The following is a 20,262-nucleotide window of genomic DNA, read 5'->3' as shown; positions in this document are numbered from 1 at the left end:
TTTTCATACCAATACAACTTTACAATTTTCTTGCTACTTTCAAGATCAGGAAAGGCAGAATTATTCAGAAATAAATGAGTTGCCCAAAAATTTGTAATTCCATAAAGATTGATAAAGACATAGAATTAGAGCTCTGGGTGACAACGCTTGGCCTTTCTGTTGTGACTCCTCAGTATTTTGATGTCCGGTGATCTCTGTGAGATCGTGGCAGTAACGTTTTCACATTGAAAAGTCATCAGCTGATCTTGATATGCTGAAGCTGTGCATGTACGATATTGTTTGGTGCATTTGTGTTTTCTAAATGAGGGCGTTAATAAAAACAATTCAGTGAGAATTTTCTCTTGGATTTCTTTGAATTATGTGTGGCACACTGTCATTTTCAGCATCAGCAGTTTTAGTGTCTTTCACTGCAGGAAGAATTTGAGTGGTGCCTTGGGGCACCACCAAAGCTATAAAATCCATAATATTATGAAAAAGCATTTAAATGAGAGTAAATGGCAGCAGTAATGTCATATCCAGTGAAAAAGAACACATTTGCAAAGGGTTTTGCTCTATAGTATACTAATTGTGTTATTATGTAATACTACAAATCTATCAAAGAGAATCTAAGGTTTTGAATCTAATCTAAAAGAATACACAAAAAGTAGTTGGCTTTGTGCAGTAGCTTTTGCTAAGAATGCTGATTCATTTCTCCAGATTATTAGAGCATATATCTGCTGAAGTTCAGATGCCTTCCCCTAAAACAAAGCAATGACATGGAAAGCTACTGTGAAATATTGATTGAGCCAGTGTTGCAGAGATGCTTTTAAGATAATAAGAGGGAGAGGACCCTGTGAAGAGATCAATAGGAAGGGGAAGTGAAGAAAAGAGAGGTTTCTCCCTATACACACCACAAATCATCCATAATGAGCTGGTGTGTCAATATTGGCGATGGCTCTTTGCATGCTATTGACCACTGAATCACAACACTATGCTACTGTAACTTCTTTTTACACCACACAATGAAAGGAGGGTATTTATGTTTGATTAGTATACCCACAGCATCCCCTCTATTGCAAAAAAATAATAATTTAGATACGGTTTCGATAGCTCTAACTAAGATATTGTCTAAGACATGATTGGTGTATATGATTTCTCCCTATAGCCCACCAACTCAGTGCAGCTGCAGTATAGTTGCTGCAGATTGCAAATGTCAATACTGCCCCCTCATGGTACCAGCATCCTGGTGAAACACTGGTCAGGTTGGATGGGTGAGCCAACACAGGGGGTTGTGTCTGCAGTGTCACTGCATTGAACGGGAACGTTGAGGACCAGAGCCTGGCCATGCAATGGAATTAATTACAAGATTAATGACCAATCTTGATTTGAATTTCAATCTGAGTGAAAGTAATCAACACAACATTAAAACAAAGACAGCTAATGTGAAATAACATTTATAAATGTCAGGAATAAGTTCAGTTATGAATTCAAACATTTTACATGTGGTCACGTAGCAATATTTCTCTTAAATTTGTAGAAAACATAGTCCGTCCTTTCGCGGCCAGTCCACTCCACGGCGTTAGGTGGCGCTGTCTCCCTCGGCTCCCTTCCTGGCAGCTCACAAGAAAACAGTGAGGAAAGGGGGCTGCTTCCTGCTGCTCACATGTACACAGCAGCACCAAACTGATTATGGATTCTTCAAAGAGTAAAGACTCCACAAACAGTGGCCTTCAAGAAACCAATTCAGACATCAACGACGAGGAAAAAAACGACTTGTGTCCCGGTTTTAAAGACGCGGATGCTTTTGTTAAAGTAAGTGAACGTAAACTAACCTAGCTGCACGCAGAGTTTTTAAGTTGAGGCTAGCACTCAGGTGGGCAACGTGTGCTATATGATTGTTGGCTATACGAGCTGTGGCGTTCACATTATGTGTTGGTAGAAAACATTCACAGTTATCTGTTGACGCAAGATCTGATGTTATGTTATTTTTATAGTATAAATAATTTATAAGGTAATGGTCTTTATTAAAATATTTGAGGCTCTTTAGTGTGCTAACTTAATTAGACAAAAAATATGCCTGTCTCAAGGCAAATGTTTTCATGTAACGTTAACCTTAGAGCCGCAATTAAATGTAGCTACGTTTCAACTAACGTTAATATATAGGTTGTGTCGATTAATGGTTTCGTCAAAAAATACTGACACGTCTCAAATTTGAGTTTAGGGCTAAGGTCAAATATATCTAACTTAGCTAGCTAGCAAATATACACATTTGAGAAGCTGTCACTTCTTATATACAGTCTATGGCTGTCACCAGCAGATATTGGGTTTAAAAAAGAAAAAAAAGAAATAGCTTAAACAAGTCTATCAAAAATTGAAGAAAAAATCAACTAATTGTTTAAACACTGCATTCGTGTAAGTTAAAATACGTAACTGCCATGTTTAATTGAATAGGACTAACCATGGTGTGAAAACCCTGATATTAGACATTTGTTAAACTAAAAAGCAATGCAAACATTACATTTTGACACCCTTCCGTACATTTTTATTTTACTACATTGTATTGTTAGTGTTGACTAACACTAACGCCTGTCTCTCCTCTGCAGTATGGATTGGGTGCTGTATTATCCGCCACCAAAGCATCCGCTGGCTTGCCTCAAACTGGAGATGAATATGATTTCTATCGGAGCTTCCCGGGCTTCCAGGAGTTCTGTGAAAGTCAAGGAGATAAGCTCTTGCACTGGTAAGTATATATACACTACACAAGTCAAAAGTTTTAGAACAACCTCATTTTTTTCTAGTTTCTATTTCAATTGGTTCTTGGTGTTTTTTGCCCCCAACGTCTCCTCCCAGGCAGCGCGGCAATGGTTATGTTTAGGGTTAAGGTTAGGGTTAGCTGCCTGGAAGGTGCCGTTGGAGGCAAAAAACACCATAGAGCATTTCAATTTAAGCAGTTCATGTCTAGAGAATAACCTTAAATGGTACAAAGGTAAGTGGTAAACTGCCCAAGGTTGAGAAAAGGAAAAAAAAGTTAAAATCACCAAAAAACTTTAATAGAAAACAGGCCTTTTCAGGGATTAAGAAATTAGTTAATTTACAGCTTTCCCGCAGCAATGGAATAAAATTTTGCTTTCAAAGTTAATGCAAACAATACCTACAGGGGCCCCAACCTTTGCGGATTACATACAAGCCCTACTGTACTGCAGGAAGTAGTAGTCGTTTATATTGCAATCAGGATGCTGTGATGTGTTAACAAAGGAAGATAGACTGGATTTGTCAGCAGTTCATCCAACAGCAAGTTAATGACCTTAAAACATTAGATGAAAAGAACTAGACAGTAGGCTTCAAATGATGGAAGACCAGCACAGTCTCTCTAGACTGAACTCCCATCGAGGTGGTTTGGGATGAACTGGACAGACTGGTGAAAGCAAAGCAAACTACAAGTGCAAAAAATTTGTGGGAACTTCTGCAACACTTTTGGGACAAACTTTCTAATCAATGTTTCATTTCCATTGTAGAAAGAATGCCACGAGTGTGTTCGGCTGCTGAATGATTGATGAAAAATTTAGATTAAATTTAGGATTTAATATTGCGTGATTCCTTTTTTTTTAATTCTTAATTATTTGTTCTGTGCTTTAATTTCAGAGTACACTGAGACATTAAGATATGTACATTTCAGACACAACTGGAAAAATGTTCTAAGACAGTGTCGCTTCTGTGGAGTTTTGGCTCAGTCAGACTTGCAGCTGTTTCTGCCCATGTACACTCTTCCTCTCTTTCGATTACATTAAAGCCCATGCATCTGAAAATGAAAGGATATGTTTACTCTTGTCAGGAGCTGTGGACCTTTGGCACAGTCGCAGGTCAAAGTTCATCTTTGTTTAACGCAGACATGAATTTGGTCAAGAGAAAGAACATTGTTTTGATGTGTCTTGCCTTTGGAAATGGTGGGGGGGATTCATGCTAGTGGTGTCATATCACCCCACTTAGTACACTAACGGACTACATACTGCAACATCACTCTCATAGTCTATTCACAGTCTATAGCTGTATCTCATGGCCTTTAATTGATAGCTCCTCGACTCCTTGGCTGAACCGGAAGTTGTTCTGTCCCTCCTCGGTGAAGGCCGTCTCAAAGCTCTTATTTCTGCCCCGAGGAGCGAGCATTGAGGAGGGATCATCGAGGAGGTGTAGGCAAGGATACACAATAGCAGCCTTCCCGGTAGCCGTGCAGTTGAAGGAGTTGCTAACTCTATTCTCTAACTCCAAATTTATTTACTCTACTCTAACTCCAAATTTATGTGACGCTTCAGAGGAAAGGACGTCTCATTCCTCTAAAACACATTAGCTCGTTGCCTCTCTCCTCCGATGATTTCCTCGCGTCTCTCCCGTGCCTCCTCAGTGGGAGGGACTAAGATGTGAGGAAGGGAGCCAAGTCGAGGAGGCAATTTAAGCGACATGAGGAGAAGCACCTTATGATTGCTCCACGCAATATTTCCTCGTTACTTTTGTCAGAACAATGACATCACATACTGTTTCAATGCTAAGACAGTTTTGCTATATTTAAAGCAAGTCTGACTGATCTTTAGACATGCAGACAAAAGAGTGGGTTTGCTGATTAACCTGCCACTTGCTGTTTCTCAATAAGAGAAATAAATTCTTTTCACTGTGTCCCTGTGTCAGCATGAGTCAGATAATGCAGCACCACGGCTGCAGATCTCGCATGAGAGACCGGAATAAGCTGACGGGGCTGGAGGAGAGGTTTGACTTGGTTGTGGACTCGAACGACGTCATCCTCGAAAGAGTGGTATGGACCTACGGCTTTGGTGTTGTACAAATTTCTTCATAAAAAAGGTCTTTGTAAACCAACCGAGCTCTTGCATCTGATTTCCAGGGGATTCTTCTTGATGAAGCTGATGGGGTGAACAGGAACCAGCAGCCTGTCATGCCTGCAGAGTTTCAGCCTCCCAAGATTGTTGTTTCCAGCTGGAATCGCATGGTTGGCTAATTAACCTCTCAGCTCTAATTCTGCTGTTTTTTTTTGGGCCGCATTCAAGCTTAAACATCATGTGCCAGTCCTGGCATTTACGCATTTAAAGTACTGGAACATTGTTTTGTTTTTTTAACACTTGCATATTCATGCTTCACACCTTTTGGTAAACAGTGCTTTTATTCATCAGGGTTCAAGCTCTGGCAGTCGTTCTGAGACGTTCCGACTGCTCCAAGCGAAAAATATTGCTAGGCCTCAGATGAAATTCAAGGAAAAAGTTGACAACAGCAACACACCATTTATTCCCAAGATCTTCATCAAGCCCAATGCAGTAAAGCCTCTTCCTTCATGTAAGCTACTTCTCACTCTCATGTTCTTCCCATCTGTTGTTTTCATAAACATTTGTAACATATTTGCTCTCCGCTCGTAGATTTCACCAACAAACAAATCCGTAAAGAGAGACCCGAGGACCTTGATGTCCCGGCTGCTCTGGCTGACTTCATTCACCAGCAGAGAACTCAGGAACATGTTGAAGACATGTAAGACTGGTCTTTTTTGTAATAATAACATTGTGTCTTTTTGCAAATATTTCTTTGTCCATCTAAACTTGTGATTCTGATCCATGTAGGTTTGCACACCCATACCAATATGAACTGGATCATCTTACAATACAAGAAAGTGTTCTGTCCAAGCCAGAACCGCAGGTAAATTATTCTAATCCTATAATATGATCCTCTCATTGTCAATTAGGATTCTACTAAATCCGTCGTTTGTGGATTTTTTTTTAAATTTAGATGTACAAACCGTTGACTGAGACCAAATGCTCCTTCATTGACACACTGGATGATCTGGTGGCTCTGAATGAGAAGCTTTGCAAATTGTCTGAATTTGCAGTGGACCTTGAGGTATGGGATAATTATTAGAAAAAGTTCTTAGATGTACAGGTGGTGGGCACAATATCGTATACATGATGGAATGTGATCCAATACAACAGCCAAGCAGGAAGGCACTGATTCAGTTCTGTGATTAAAGCTTTAGTGTGTAACTTTTTGATATTACTGAACGTCGGTTACATTCAAGCCATTGCCAAATGAGTTGCTACAAAGCTAATTAAGACTATCACCTCCACACAACTCTCTCTGTATTTCTCAGTGTTAGTGTTATGTTCAGAAGATTGTGGCGTCCGGTGACTTTCCCGCGCAGAAACTTGAGTGAAGATAATTACCTCTTCTGAAGAGTCCATGTTTTTTTAATCGTCCGTGTCCTCCTTGGCTGCTAGCAACTGCGTAGAGGGGGGAGGGGGGGGTTTGGTCACGGAAGGCTTGTATCATATGGACGCGCCGACAGTTTTGTTGTCATTACTTAGAATTCCTCATGGAGGAGACAGAAACTACGCACTATAGCTTTAATTCTGATTACAAAGCCTGTAGATTCTTGTGTCTCAGTGTTTTGTTAACACTCTGTTCTCTGTCGCAGCACCACTCCTACAGGAGTTTCCTCGGCCTCACCTGTCTGATACAGATATCCAGCAGAGAGGAGGACTTCATCATCGACGCCATTGAGCTCCGCAGCGAGTTGTACATCCTCAACGAGGCATTCACTGACCCGGCTATTGTCAAGGTAATGGAACTGCTTCACAAATGATTTGTTCCTGTATCCTGTTCTATGGCTTTCACTGTCTAAAGGGAAGATGAGATTACCATCTGAATCGAGTTGTTTCCAAAATGGGCAACTGCACGGTCTTGTATGGTTGTTTTAATGGAAACGCTGTTCCCCTTTTTTCCGTTGTTCGGCCTTGGTTTTGTCTCACAGTTTTTGCCAACATGTGCTCTTTGTTGTAAATGAACAATTTATTCAGCATCTTTATCATAAAAAATCTGAGGACATGACAACTCTGCTAGACACATCTTTGCAGACGCACAGCGCAACCACACCACAGACTTTCAATAAGCACATATCATATTAACACTTGTTTGAAGCATGTATGCTAAACTGTCCAAATCTTTTAGATCTTGCAGAGCTAACTCCTAGTTCAACTTTGACCAAATTGCCATATAGTAGTTGTGTGCACAAGGAGTTTTACAATGCAGTGGAAAAATATGACTGATATTTCTGGTGCATTCCCTTTTGAGTTTTACTTCCAAATAAGTGGTTTAGATAATTAAACTGAGAATATTTAAGGAGAACCTGTCTGGTTGTCTCACCACTCGTTCCGTTTGCCCTGTTGATCGGCGTTGCAAAGCTGTGTCTAGCTTTGTCATTGCAATCCCAAATCTCAGCAATTTAAATGGCCTCAGGGGATTTTTTTTTTAAGCAGGTGAAATTAAAGATGGCTCAGAATACCTTATGAACTGGTTGCATCCGTCTAATCATCTATTGAAATTAGAAAGGGAGAGAGAGAAAAAATCCCCACCAGTGTGGTGTTAAGTTTGTAAAGATTTAATCTTGAAAACTTCTGAGTTCCTTGAGGTGTCTCAGAGCTCCAAAGTTTTCAAACATGTTTGATAAAGCTGGCAGGTGTCCTGTGGTGTGTGGGAGCCACCGTGACTCACACACTGTAGGATACCTGTGAAAGTGTGTTGTGTGGGCTTGAACTGCTGAGAGATCTGTGAAAAATAATCCAAGTGGAAGAAGAAAAATGTCACATGGTGTGTCTCCAGTTTTTAATCATTTTGGTTCATATATTCTTTTCTGTATCTAAGCATTGCTTAGATGCAGAAAAGAAGCAATTTTATTTTTTCTTTAAAATAAGTTGGTACCTCTGCAGAGCGGTTTCAGCCCAATGTACTTTCTCTCCTTTTCTCAGGTATTTCACGGCGCGGACTCTGACATTGAGTGGCTCCAGAGGGACTTTGGCTTGTATGTCGTCAACCTGTTTGACACGCATCAGGCCAGCCGAGCTCTGAACCTGGCCAGACATTCCCTCGACCAACTGCTCAAACACTTCTGCAATGTGAACTCAGAGAAACGCTACCAGCTGGCTGACTGGAGGATTCGGTATGGAGACGGCAGGGCCATTTGATGCTTCATTCTATAGTTTTTGTTTAGGTTTAACTGAGGGATAGAGTTTCTTTTAATCTCTTTAAATTCCTTTTAAAGGACAATCCATCATAGTATTTAGGTATTGTTTGTGATATTACTCCTAAAAAAGATTGTGATTGACTTATAAAACATGTTCCATAACTCGGCCCTGTAGCCCTTTGCCAGATGAGATGGTGCAGTACGCCCGGATGGACACCCACTACCTCCTTTACATCTATGACTGTGTGAGGGTGCAGCTGCTGGACTTTAACCACGGGCAGCCTGGCCTGCTGCAGAGTGTCTGGAACAAGAGCAAAGACATTTCTCTGAAGGTGAGCACAAATCTCACATCATACACCATTAGGATTAAATTAACACTTAAAAACCCACTTCTATACTCCTGTTCCACTGTTCTCTATCCACTAGTTTCTTTACTGCTGTCATATTTCTACATTTCCACACCATCATCATTTTCTGTCATTTAATATGATTCACCGTGTGCCTTCCTTCCATACAGAAATACACGAAGCCTATATTCACAGAGGAGTCATATTTGGAGCTGCAGAGGAAGCAGAAAAGGTCTTTTAACACCCAGCAGCTCACTGCCTTCAGACTGCTATTTGCCTGGAGGGACAAGCTGGCCAGGCAGGAAGATGAAAGCACCGGGTAGGCTGTTTGGAAATGGATGGACTTGCTGTTCTGGAAATCCGTTAGAGCTGTTTTCCTATTTATAGTTTGTGCCCAGCCAGATTTTCCAACACACATCTCCCTGCTTTTACAGTCATTCATAGTTTTTCTACATCTGCCTTAACATATTATAAAATATAGTGTTATTTTTGTGTTTAGATTCACCCTGCCCACTCACATGATGAACAAGATATCTGAGGAGCTGCCCAAGTAAGTTGATTAGATTTCCAAATTTTCATTTTCAGTGTTCTCTCACTTCAGTGCAGGTGAGTTTAGTGTTTTTATTCATAACCTCCAGCACAGTATTTTGTCTTTATCTACTCAGAGAGCCTCAGGGCATCATTGCCTGCTGTAACCCTGTACCCCCGCTGGTCAGGCAGCAGGTCAACGAGCTCCATTTGTTAGTGCAGCAGGCGAGAGAAATGCCTCTCCTTAAGGTAAGAAAAGATGGATGCCAGAAGTGAGAATGTTTTTTTTATGTTAGTGTAATTTCAATGTTTGTGTTGGTAAGCCCCTTGTCAATGAAGGCACCTTTATCAATCAAACATTGCAATGTTTTCTGCACTTCACACAGGCTGAGATTGCAGCTGAAAAGAAGAAAGGACTCACACCCATAAAAAAGGTTGGTGGTGACCAGATAGAATTTTTAGTTTTTGCAATCCGTATTTGTCGAAGAAAGCACGACTGGGATGAGAATTAATGTGGTTTTGTATCATTCTCCAGCCAGAGGTCACAATGTTTGGTCCTCATGATACATCCAGGGTCTCTGAGAGCGATCTCCAGCACTGTTCTCCTGATGGTAAGCTTGATACGCTGATACGACTGATTATTCTGCTGATTTTAGTATTTTAGGCCTCAAACAAATGTATTTATTTTCAGAACTGCCTGTCAAACAAGGGGTGCTCTTCGCAGATGATGAGCCCAAGATGGATGTTGATGTGCAGAAAACAAGTGGTCTTATGGCAGCAGCTAAAATCACACAGTTCGAGGTAGAGATCAACTTTTAGTTTCCTTTATTAAGCCGGTTGATTTGTATGCAACGCTGATACCTAATGTGAGAACTCTGCCTCCTTTCTGAAGGAGCTGGAAACACAGAATGACCACGAGTCCCTCTCTGTGGCTCAGATGAAAGCCAGACGTATCATTGAGTGTTTTGAAAACCCTTTCAGAATGGTAAGAGGTGATCAGTGATCACACTCAGTATTGTTTGTATTTTATTTAACCGGACACACGGTATTCAACTATCTTCCTTGTGATTTCAGTACTTACCCTCCAGTGATGTGCACATCAGCAAGAATGCCAAGTTTGACCCATCTTCAAAAATATTTGAGGTAATCAAAGAGCTCCATTCATCCATCTACATCCAGACTTATTTGTGTTGTCCTCCTAACTACATGTTTGAATGTTCATAGCTGTACCATCTCACATTTTCAGATTAGTAAAAGATGGAAACTGCTGAGTATGGAACAGCAACAGAAGGAGTTGGAGGCCAAGAAGGAGGCCAATAAGAAAGCCAAGGAAGAAGCAAAGGAGCGAACAAAGAAAGTGGCAGGTAATGGGGTGAAACTTGCTTTAAATTTGCACTTTTTAAAGTAACGTCTCTCATTGTATTATATTGTTGATTTCCACAGAGGAAAGAAACCAGGCTAAACAGAGCTACCAGGAGTCTCTCCAGAATGTTGCCACTGTTCGCCAGCAGGCAGCGGTGAGTCATTCGCTCTCCAGTTCTTCGATTTCCTCTATGCCACATCAGATAGGATTTGCACTCTTCAACTTCACCGTTGATGTGTGGGTAAAGTACATATCCAGTGTTCTATTCACAGTGCTGTAATAGGTAGGTTAACCCTCTGCAGTGCCCCCCATTTTCTGAAGACATGGCTGGTATTTCTACACATAAATAATAACTGTATAACATAAATAATACAAAATAACTGTGAGGAGCTGCTGCACGTCATCCACAAGCGAACGTCATCCACAAGCGACAGCAGTCGGCGGGGACGAGGCAGCCGGCAGCTGCCTTCAACCTCCTACCTAACAGTCGGCTCTATCGCCTAGTTTTTATTATACTAATAAAGTGTTTTTAAAACCAAAGATACATTTTTACGTGTAAGTAAGTATTAGCCTCACGCTAATTTATCAAGACTAGGCCTACCGGCTAAACTAACGCTAGCTTCATGGCAACCTCTACACCTGGCGAGTCCCCACTCCCCCTCAGGATTTCCTCGTTGTTCAATAATACAAACAAAGAAATTGCAGACCTCAGGGAAGATGTTCGTCGGCTTTCCGAGGACTTAAAAACCAAAGATGCTTTGTTAACCGCCTGCTTGGACGTGGCTCATAATCAGTCGCTCCGGATCTCATCTCTCTCGGCGGCCTTCCAGGATACCGCGCCATGGGACCCAGCTGCCTGCCCACGCCCATCGTCCTGCTCGACACCGGTTATCAAGCCACCCTGGACTGAGGTGGTTTGCGGCCGAAAGAGAGCCTCGGGTAGGGCTCCATCGCCTCCTGCCCTCAGCCTCTCCAACCGCTTCAATGCTTTGTCGGAGTCGGAGCCGGTGGTGGCCAGTGCGGCTCACCGGGCTCGCCCCGCTTCAAAGCAGACTGACCAGCCGTCGTCACGGAAGACGATTGCTACCGCGCGGCGAAAGCTTCTGAGGGATGCGGTAGTCAGACGGTCCGGTGGCCTACACTGCCTGGATCGGCCAAATGACAACGTTCCTCAAAAACAATCTCCACAACCGAACGGTAAGCATTCTTCCTCTTCTTTTCCCTGCCCATCTGAAACCGACACTGACTGTTTTGCTCCCGTCACCGGCTACCCACACCCCCCCACTCCTCGTCCGCTCTTCCCCCTAACCACAGTAATTATTGGGGACTCCATCACTAGAGACCTACGGTTTCATAATGCTGTCACACACTGTTTTCCCCGGAGCCAAAGTTGCAGACATCCTGGCTAAAGTTATGGACCTGATACCCTCATTTCCGACCTCTATCAAACGCATCGTGGTCCATTGTGGACATAACGACATGTCCACTCGGATTCAGGAGTGTGAGCGCACAAGGCGAGACTTTACCACTCTCATTGAGGCTTTAAAAAGCACTGGGAAGTCGGTTTTTATTTCGGGCCCACTTCCATCTCTAGGTCGCGGCTCAGGCCTCTTTAGCAGACTACTCTCCCTTAACACCTGGCTCCAGCTCACATGCAGTATTCACAGGATAGGTTTTATTGACAACTTCAATCTGTTTTGGGAACGTGGCTCCCTGTTCAGCAGGGATGGGATTCATCCCAATACACGCGGAAGCCAGATGCTACGTGGAAATTTGCACCACGCCCTGCATACCCAGACCTCTGATTGACTGTTTACATCCCGTAAACACTCCCACAAGCACACTGACCAGACACACTCTCCCAAAGTCAATAATCAGAGATACAGCGCTACACGCCCCTCTGTGCTCCCTTCAGAGCAATCACCCATTCATAATCCCATAACCACCGTGTCTGTCCCCCGACTGAGACCGTTTAAACCAAACGCTAACAAAAGAGGTGCTATACTAAACAACCTAATTGGAATTAAAACAACCACTGCAACGATAGAACAGAATAGGAAAATCAAATGTGGACTATTAAATATTAGATCTCTGTCATCGAAAGCATTATTGGTAAACGAATTGATATCAGATAACCACATTGACTTATTCTGCCTCACCGAAACCTGGCTGGGCCATGACGAATATGTTAGTTTAAACGAAGCCACTCCTCCCAGTCATAATAATACCCAAATTCCACGAGGCTCAGGCCGAGGAGGGGGAGTTGCAGCCATATTTGACTCGAGCCTGTTAATTAATCCTAAACCTAAACTAAATTATAACTCGTTTGAAAGCCTTGTTCTTAATCTTCAACACCCAACATGGAAAACAGTACAGCCAATTATATTCGTTGTTGTTTACCGAGCACCAGGTCCATATTCTGAGTTTTTATCTGAATTCTCAGAGTTTTTATCATGCGTAGTCCTTCAATCAGACAAAGTACTTATTGTAGGTGATTTTAATATCCATGTGGACATTGAGAGCAATAGCCTTAGTACTGCTTTCAATTCACTGCTAGATTCTATTGGTTTCAGTCAGAGGGTGCATAAGGCCACGCACTGTTTTAACCACACCCTCGACCTTGTGCTAGAATATGGCATCAAAATTGACGATTTAATAGTATTTCCGCAGAATCCTTTATTATCAGACCATTTTTTAATAACTTTCGAATTCCTACTACCAGACTATACGAAATTAAATAAAAGTTTCTACACTAGATGCTTATCTGACAGCGCTATAGCTAAATTTAAGGAAGCTATTCCAACAGCACTTAACTCAATGTCATGCCTTAATATAACAGAGGACTGTTATGTTAACTCTAGTCCCTCCCAACTTGATAACTTTGTAGACGCTGCTACGGCCTGCCTACGGACTACTTTAGACTCGGTTGCTCCTCTCAAAAAGAAGATGATGAAGGAAAGGAAACTAGCACCTTGGTATAACTCCCAAACTCGCAAATTAAAACAAATCTCACGAAAACTTGAAAGTAAATGGCGTTCCACCAAACTGGAAGAATCTCGTGTGGATTGGCAAGATAGTCTAAAAAATTATAGGAGGGCCCTCAGAAATGCCAGATCAGACTATTACTCAACACTAATAGAAGAAAATAAGAACAACCCAAGGTTTCTTTTCAGCACTGTAGCCAGGCTGACAGATAGTCATAGCTCTATTGAGCCATCTATTCCTATAGCTCTGAGCAGTGATGACTTCATGACCTTTTTTAATGATAAAATTATAACAATTAGAGAAAAAATTCATCACCTTCTGCCCACAGCTTCCAACGACTCACCATTGGGCGCAGGAGGGCTAGAGAGAACGATAAGACCTGATACTTATTTAGACGGCTTTTATCCTTTAGACCTCCAACAATTAATGTTAAGGGTCTCTTCAGCTAAGCCAACTACCTGTCTCTTAGACCCCATTCCAACGAAGCTACTTAAAGAAGCACTACCCGTGGTCAACACCACATTACTAGATACGATCAATATGTCCTTATTAACGGGTCACGTACCGCAGTCTTTTAAAGTAGCTGTGATAAAACCTATTCTGAAAAAACCCACCCTCGACCCTGAGGTCTTAGCCAACTATAGACCTATATCTAACCTCCCATTTCTCTCCAAAATCCTTGAGAAGGTAGTCGCTAATCAATTGTGTGACTTTCTGCATAGAAATAGTCTATTTGAAGACTTTCAGTCAGGATTTAGAATGCATCATAGCACAGAGACGGCACTGGTGAAAATCACTAACGACCTTCTAACTGCTGCTGACAAAGGACTTGTCTCCATACTTGTCTTATTAGATCTTAGTGCTGCATTCGACACTATTGACCATACCATCCTCTTACAGAGACTGGAACATTTAGTTGGCATTAAAGGAATCGCACTAAGCTGGTTTAAGTCCTATTTTTCTGAGCGATCCCAATTTGTTAATATTAACGATAAACCATCCAAATACGCTAAAGTTAGCCATGGCGTTCCTCAAGGCTCAGTGCTTGGACCAATTCTATTCTCTTTATATATGCTTCCTCTAGGCAATATTATTAGGAAACACTCAATTAACTTTCACTGTTACGCAGACGACACCCAATTATATCTGTCAATCAAGCCAGACGAAAGCGGTCAGTTAGCTAAACTTCAAGCGTGCATTAAAGATATAAAATCCTGGATGACCCACAATTTTCTGATGTTGAACTCAAACAAAACGGAAGTTATTGTGCTGGGACCCAAGCACCACCGAACTTCATTATCTAAATATATAGCTACCCTAGATGGTATTGCCCTGGCCTCCAGCACTACTGTCAGAAATCTAGGAGTCATTTTTGACCAGGATCTATCCTTTAACGCCCACTTAAAACAAACCTCAAGAACAGCCTTTTTCCATCTTCGTAACATTGCCAAAATCAGGAACATCCTGTCTCAAAACGATGCTGAAAAACTAGTCCATGCATTCGTAACTTCCCGGCTGGACTACTGTAATTCTTTACTATCAGGCTGCTCAAATAAGTCCCTCAAGACCCTCCAGCTGATCCAGAATGCTGCAGCACGTGTTCTGACAAGAACTAACAAAAGAGATCACATTTCTCCTGTATTAGCTTCTCTGCATTGGCTTCCTGTAAAATCCAGGATTGAATTTAAAATCCTTCTCCTGACCTACAAAGCACTAAATGGTCAAGCACCATCATACATAGAAGAGCTTTTAGTACCTTATTGTCCCACTAGAGCACTGCGCTCCCAGAACTCAGAGCTACTTGTGGTTCCTAGAGTCTCTAAAAGTAGAATCGGAGCCAGAGCCTTCAGCTACCAGGCCCCTCTCCTGTGGAACCAGCTCCCAACTTGGGTTCGGGGGGCTGACACCGTCGCCACATTTAAGAATAAACTGAAAACCATCATCTTTGATAAAGCTTATAGTTAGGGAGTGAGGAGTTGCAGCATAGTAGAGTAGAGTAGAGGGAGGCAGGAAGTACAAGCCCGTTCCGGCAGGGGAGAGTACGAGCCCGGTCCAGGGCCCCTCTCTTTAGCCTGCCTCTCTTAGTTATGCTATTATAACTCTAGACTGCTGTGGGAAGCTCCTTCCAAGGACACAATGAGCCGCTCCCTCTTCTCTCTTTTCACTTGTCTCCTTTTGTGTGCATCTTAGTCCCAGAAATGCCTGTTACTAACCTAGCTCTGGGGAGTTTTCTCCCCGGAGTCCCTTTGTTTCTTCTTCACCCAGAACATCGCCTTGGAATTGGGTGGCACCTACACCGGGGTCCTGGGTGCAGCTGACGCTATGGACTTACTACACCCTGCTACGCTCTGCGATTCCCCGCAGTGTCCGACTGCGTCCTGCCGCGTCCAACCGCGTCCACCCAGGCTGCTGTGCCACACTACACCCCGTAACGCCCTGCTGTGCCCTACTATGACATGAACTACTATGACTACCATTGTGATCACTGCTTCACTATCTTTATTATGACTATTATTGCCACCATTCACCACTCCCCCAACTGGTGCCGTCAGACACCGCCTACCAAGAGTCTGGGTCTGTCCGAGGTTTCTTCCTAACAAAAAAAGGGAGTTTTTCCTTGCCACTGTCGCTATAGCTACTGCTAATGCTTGCTCTTGAGGCAACCACTGTAATAGTTGGGGCTTCGTAAAGTACAGAGTTTGGTCTAGACCTACTCTATCTGTAAAGTGTCTCGAGATATCTCTTGTTATGATTTGATACTATAAATAAAATTGAATTGAAAAATTGAATTGAATTAAATATGGTGACTCACAAGCAGGAGAACCACTGCTGCCAGTCTGCAGCACCGGCATGTCAGTGGCCTTTTAAAATTTATATCCGTCACATGATGTGCCTGGGGAACAAGAATGCACAGCGTGGGATTGCAGCATTAGAGACATCTCCACTCATCAAATGATTTTCTTCCCTCCTGGGGAACAACAATCTCTAATATCTTTCTTTCTGCCCAAAAGCCCATTTCCTGTTAGCTCCATCTGTCTGGGGTATTGCTTGGCACCCTCCCGCTTGGTTTCTTCTACGTGCTCATGCCACCATATGGTGTTTCCACTTCGTTTTAAACGCTCAGTTAGACAAAAGTCTCAGTACTTTGACTCCTGTGCTGGAGAACAGAAAGAATAGTCACCACTGTTTGACTCTCGCCTCTGACCTTGCTGATGGCACCACTTTGCCTCTGCCCTTCACTGTGTGAGCTTTGGGCAATCAGTCGCTACTGCACACAGTAATGGCGTGCACCACAGCAAATCCATTGTGTGATGATGGCTTAAGTGAAAAGTTTGGTTTAGGCTAAAACGGCGTCTTCAAATAAGCATGTTGGCACCCTGTGGTGACATGCATTATAGTCAGAAGTGTTGGCAGCAGCACTTGAAAGTAACTCTCCTCAACCTGCCAACTGCAGGCAGATATTGGCTCCGCCGGCTAACTGTCAGTTTCAGCCGGCATTTTGGCAGTGAAGTGTTATTGTCTAATATCAGTTTGAAAGAGAGGTTTCCAAAACTTCTACTGCACTGATATAATTATTGAAAATGATGAAGGGTGTGTGCTGTGATTGTGCTCCAACATCACAGATTTTCTCTTTTGTCTGCATCCTGGTTATCAAAAAATAATGAACCATCATCAGGTAAAATTAAGCCTGTTTGATGAATAAATCAGAAATGATCCCAGGGAGGTGATATCGCAAAAAACTTGATATGTCACGCTCACAAGTTCGAAAATTATTACATATTAGTATTGTTAATTGGAACAACTGATGTTACTGTTACATAGTTTAAATATAGGTAAAGATTAACGGTAGATTCTGGGATATTGGCATAAAGCTGAGGCTTCCACCACTAATCTGATGGCTGGACAACTAGAACTGTAGAAGTCAACATTTTAACTTAACTAAGCACAGTCAGTTGACGACACCAAAAAGTGATCTTTCTTGGATTCAGTCAACAAAGATAGCAGTTTAATTTGAAGCAAAGTGAAAATGTCAACCTTTTAGATGGCAGCAAAGCTGGATTTTATGTTGACTTAAATACGTCACTGCATTATAATTCTTTCAGTCAGAGGCCCATACAGTATGACATTGCTGTGTGGGGTAACATTGATCATTGTCTTGCTAGTTTAACAAAATACATCCATTTAAGAATGCATTCATCAAAATGTTTATTTTGAGAATTGAATATAATGTTGCTAACCAATTTCATTAGGAATCTGCAAAAGGTGGCGGAAAGAAAAGAGAGAGGGTCGCCAGTGAGGTTGGAGAGTCGACTCCCAAACCGAGTAAGAAGCAGATGAAATCTGCAGAGAAGCCCCAAAAGACAGAACCGCCGCCCAAAGACAGCTTCAAGCCTTTTGACTACAGTCAGTCAGACCTCAAAGTCTTTGCTGGTATGTATTTGTGATTTTTCTTTTTTTCTTTTTACATTCATTTTACATTCAGATACAGTTGTACGTTGTAAAAAATGAATTCAGCTCAGTGCACCCCTTTTGTATTTACAGGTACAAAATCCAAAGACAACACCCAGTTTGATCCAAACCGGCAAGCCCAGGGTTTTAAGAAAAAGGTATAAGTTTAATTAATTTGTTTATTCAACAATATGTCTTTTATGAGTGAGTGATGAATTACAATTTTTTACCCAACAGAAAACTGCCAGGGGACAAAAATCCAATAGTGGAGCTGGAAACCGAAGTATGTCGTACATGGCTGGAAAATCTGATAGGTAGGTTTCTTTGCTTATGCATATTCAAAAACATTAGCGTTAATCACTTTGTTTCCTGCATTCTGGAGAATTTTTAATGCTAAGATGTATGTTGGAATTGTCTTTTTGTGTAAAGAAAAACACTAAATAGATGCAGCAGGTGATAATTCAAAATACACAAATATAATGGAATATATTGCAGTCAGGCTCTCAGGCATTCTGTATTGCTTTTAAATATGTATTCTCCTGTAAATCAACTTTTCTCATGTAATGCAATGTTATCCCTGCTGAGTCAACACACATGGATGCATGCTTTACTCTTCCCTCCTCCTTTGTCTTTTGTTTGTAGAAGTAACCTCTTTAAATGTGCCTGTTCACAGCATTTTAATAAAATTTTTATACACCCCTGGACTTGAATAATTCAGATATGTTTCAGCAAGAGTTCTGCTCATGTTCAAAACTTTCTGTACATTTAAAACATATTTCACATATCTGTTTTCAAAAAAACATTTCAACAAATTTGCTTTTAAAAAGAGATGGGGACATAAGCAACCATTTCAGAAAGTGGTGGGGACATATCCCCAGTGTAAATGACACCCATGCAAACCTCACAGTATGTTAACCATCTGTCTTTTTCTTCTCTACAGAGGATTCCGGCACAACTGGCCCAAAAGATAAACTCTCTTTGATGCTATTTTCTGTCGTATTTTAAAAGTTTTTTTTTCATCCTGCAGAAACAATGTTTCCATTTTTTTCCTTGCAAGTGAAATTCAGCCTTTCAATATTTAATGAATTTCAAAGTGTATTTTCTTCTGTGGAACAGTTTACCCTGTAAATATGTGGAAGCACAGACCTCGTTTATTAAAGATGATTTTAGAGGAAAAAGGTCTTGCCTACATGTTTTGGTGGAGTAGTATCATAATCGGACCTACTAATCACTAATATCACCACTGATATCAACTTTAAAGTAATAACTTAGCAAGTTTGACTACATACATTACTAACTAACTGTTAGTAGACTTAACTGTTACTAACCCCCACCCCCAACCATCTTGTCGGTGATTGGCTGGAGTGGTTTGTTGTATTTTGGGGCACAGCCTGTGCCTCTGGTGTTTGACGTTTACGACCCCTGTGTTTTCTCCCGAGAATGGGCTTTTTCACAGTGTATTCAGGGGGCAGGCAGCTAGTGGATCAAGGAGAGATGCCTACGATTTGAGACAAAAATGAAATCGCTCTGAAACCATGCAGGAACTCATAGTGCACCTTTTTAATGCTGAGTCAGCTTGTCATAAAGGGTAAAGCTAAGCAGGAACGGCTGTCAGCCAAACAATAACTTAGCAGATGACCAAAAGAAAATAAAACTCATAAGGCCCATTTTAAGCTTTTCTGGAGCTTTCGGTCGTATCACACAATGTTCTTCAGCAGTTTGAGTTTGCCAAGTTGTAATGGTACGGTAGATGTTAAGATAAAAGAAATTTACTCACTTTTAGGGACTGATTTTGAAAGTTCATTCTTGACTTTAAATTAATAAAAGAAAGCTCACCACAAGGTCCATTGTGGAAATCAAATAAGTCAAAGTGAATTAACAGCTGTTCAAGATTTTTAACACAGTAAACCCGGGGACTGTATTTGTTGCTTTCAGGTTGTCGGCTGACTCTGGCAATTCTGGGAACTGTATTTTAACAGCGTAATTGCAACGACTAGAGCAAGACTTGTGTGCACTGACAGCGTTTCCACACGCTTCTGCACTAATATGTTTTGCACCTGATTGAAACAACTATTCTTCGTTATACACTCTATGAAAGAGTGAGTGAGTCTGACAATTACCCATTAAGATCACATTTATCATATTTGGTGATCTTTGCTGAAATTATTGGCTTGCCCAGTCAATTTTAACTAGTTTACTTTTGGTTTAACCTATTTCATCTACTACATTCTCTGTTTTGTAGGTCTATGCATCGGGGCCAGTCTTGTGTGAAAAGACAAACTGTCACATAGGGAGAAAAAAAAATGTTCTTCAAAACTAACTTTAAAGTAATAGTCTACTTACCAGCAATGTAGACCTGGAAATGTTGAGGACCCCAACGTTTTATGTTGGAAATGTACAGTATGGGTCCCAAGCATTTAGAAACTACCAGATGCTAACTTGCATATATTGGACAATTTGCATAATTAGCATATTAACCTATATGGACAATGTTTCAGTAACAGCTTGGCCAATTTGGACAATATTGAAGTAATTTGGGGGGTTATTGAGGATGATGGATCCATTTCTGAAATTTCAAATATGTCTGTTTAAACCAGAAGTGG

General features: G+C 41.5%; 1 protein-coding gene across 1 annotated transcript; it reads left to right on the top strand.

Moving 5' to 3' along the window:
• The first annotated feature begins 1,582 nt into the window (after window positions 1–1,582).
• On the top strand, window positions 1,583–18,837 carry exosc10 (exosome component 10). Its single transcript, XM_031286823.2, has 25 exons — window positions 1,583–1,791; window positions 2,583–2,719; window positions 4,660–4,783; window positions 4,871–4,975; window positions 5,157–5,316; window positions 5,397–5,505; window positions 5,595–5,670; window positions 5,761–5,871; window positions 6,443–6,586; window positions 7,773–7,963; window positions 8,163–8,319; window positions 8,505–8,653; window positions 8,834–8,884; window positions 9,000–9,111; window positions 9,249–9,296; window positions 9,398–9,473; window positions 9,554–9,663; window positions 9,755–9,847; window positions 9,937–10,005; window positions 10,109–10,226; window positions 10,306–10,379; window positions 17,461–17,641; window positions 17,753–17,817; window positions 17,897–17,973; window positions 18,600–18,837. The coding sequence occupies exons 1-25, from the start codon at window positions 1,669–1,671 to the stop codon at window positions 18,628–18,630; spliced, it is 2,691 nt and encodes an 896-aa protein (XP_031142683.1). The 5' UTR covers window positions 1,583–1,668; the 3' UTR covers window positions 18,631–18,837.
• Window positions 18,838–20,262: the final 1,425 nt, after the last annotated feature.

Source organism: Sander lucioperca, chromosome 12 (genome assembly GCF_008315115.2).
Source record: "Sander lucioperca isolate FBNREF2018 chromosome 12, SLUC_FBN_1.2, whole genome shotgun sequence".
NCBI classification, from domain to species: Eukaryota; Metazoa; Chordata; class Actinopteri; order Perciformes; family Percidae; genus Sander; species Sander lucioperca.
Note: the sequence above shows the minus strand (reverse complement) of the source record. Positions and strands in the feature narration are given on the sequence as shown.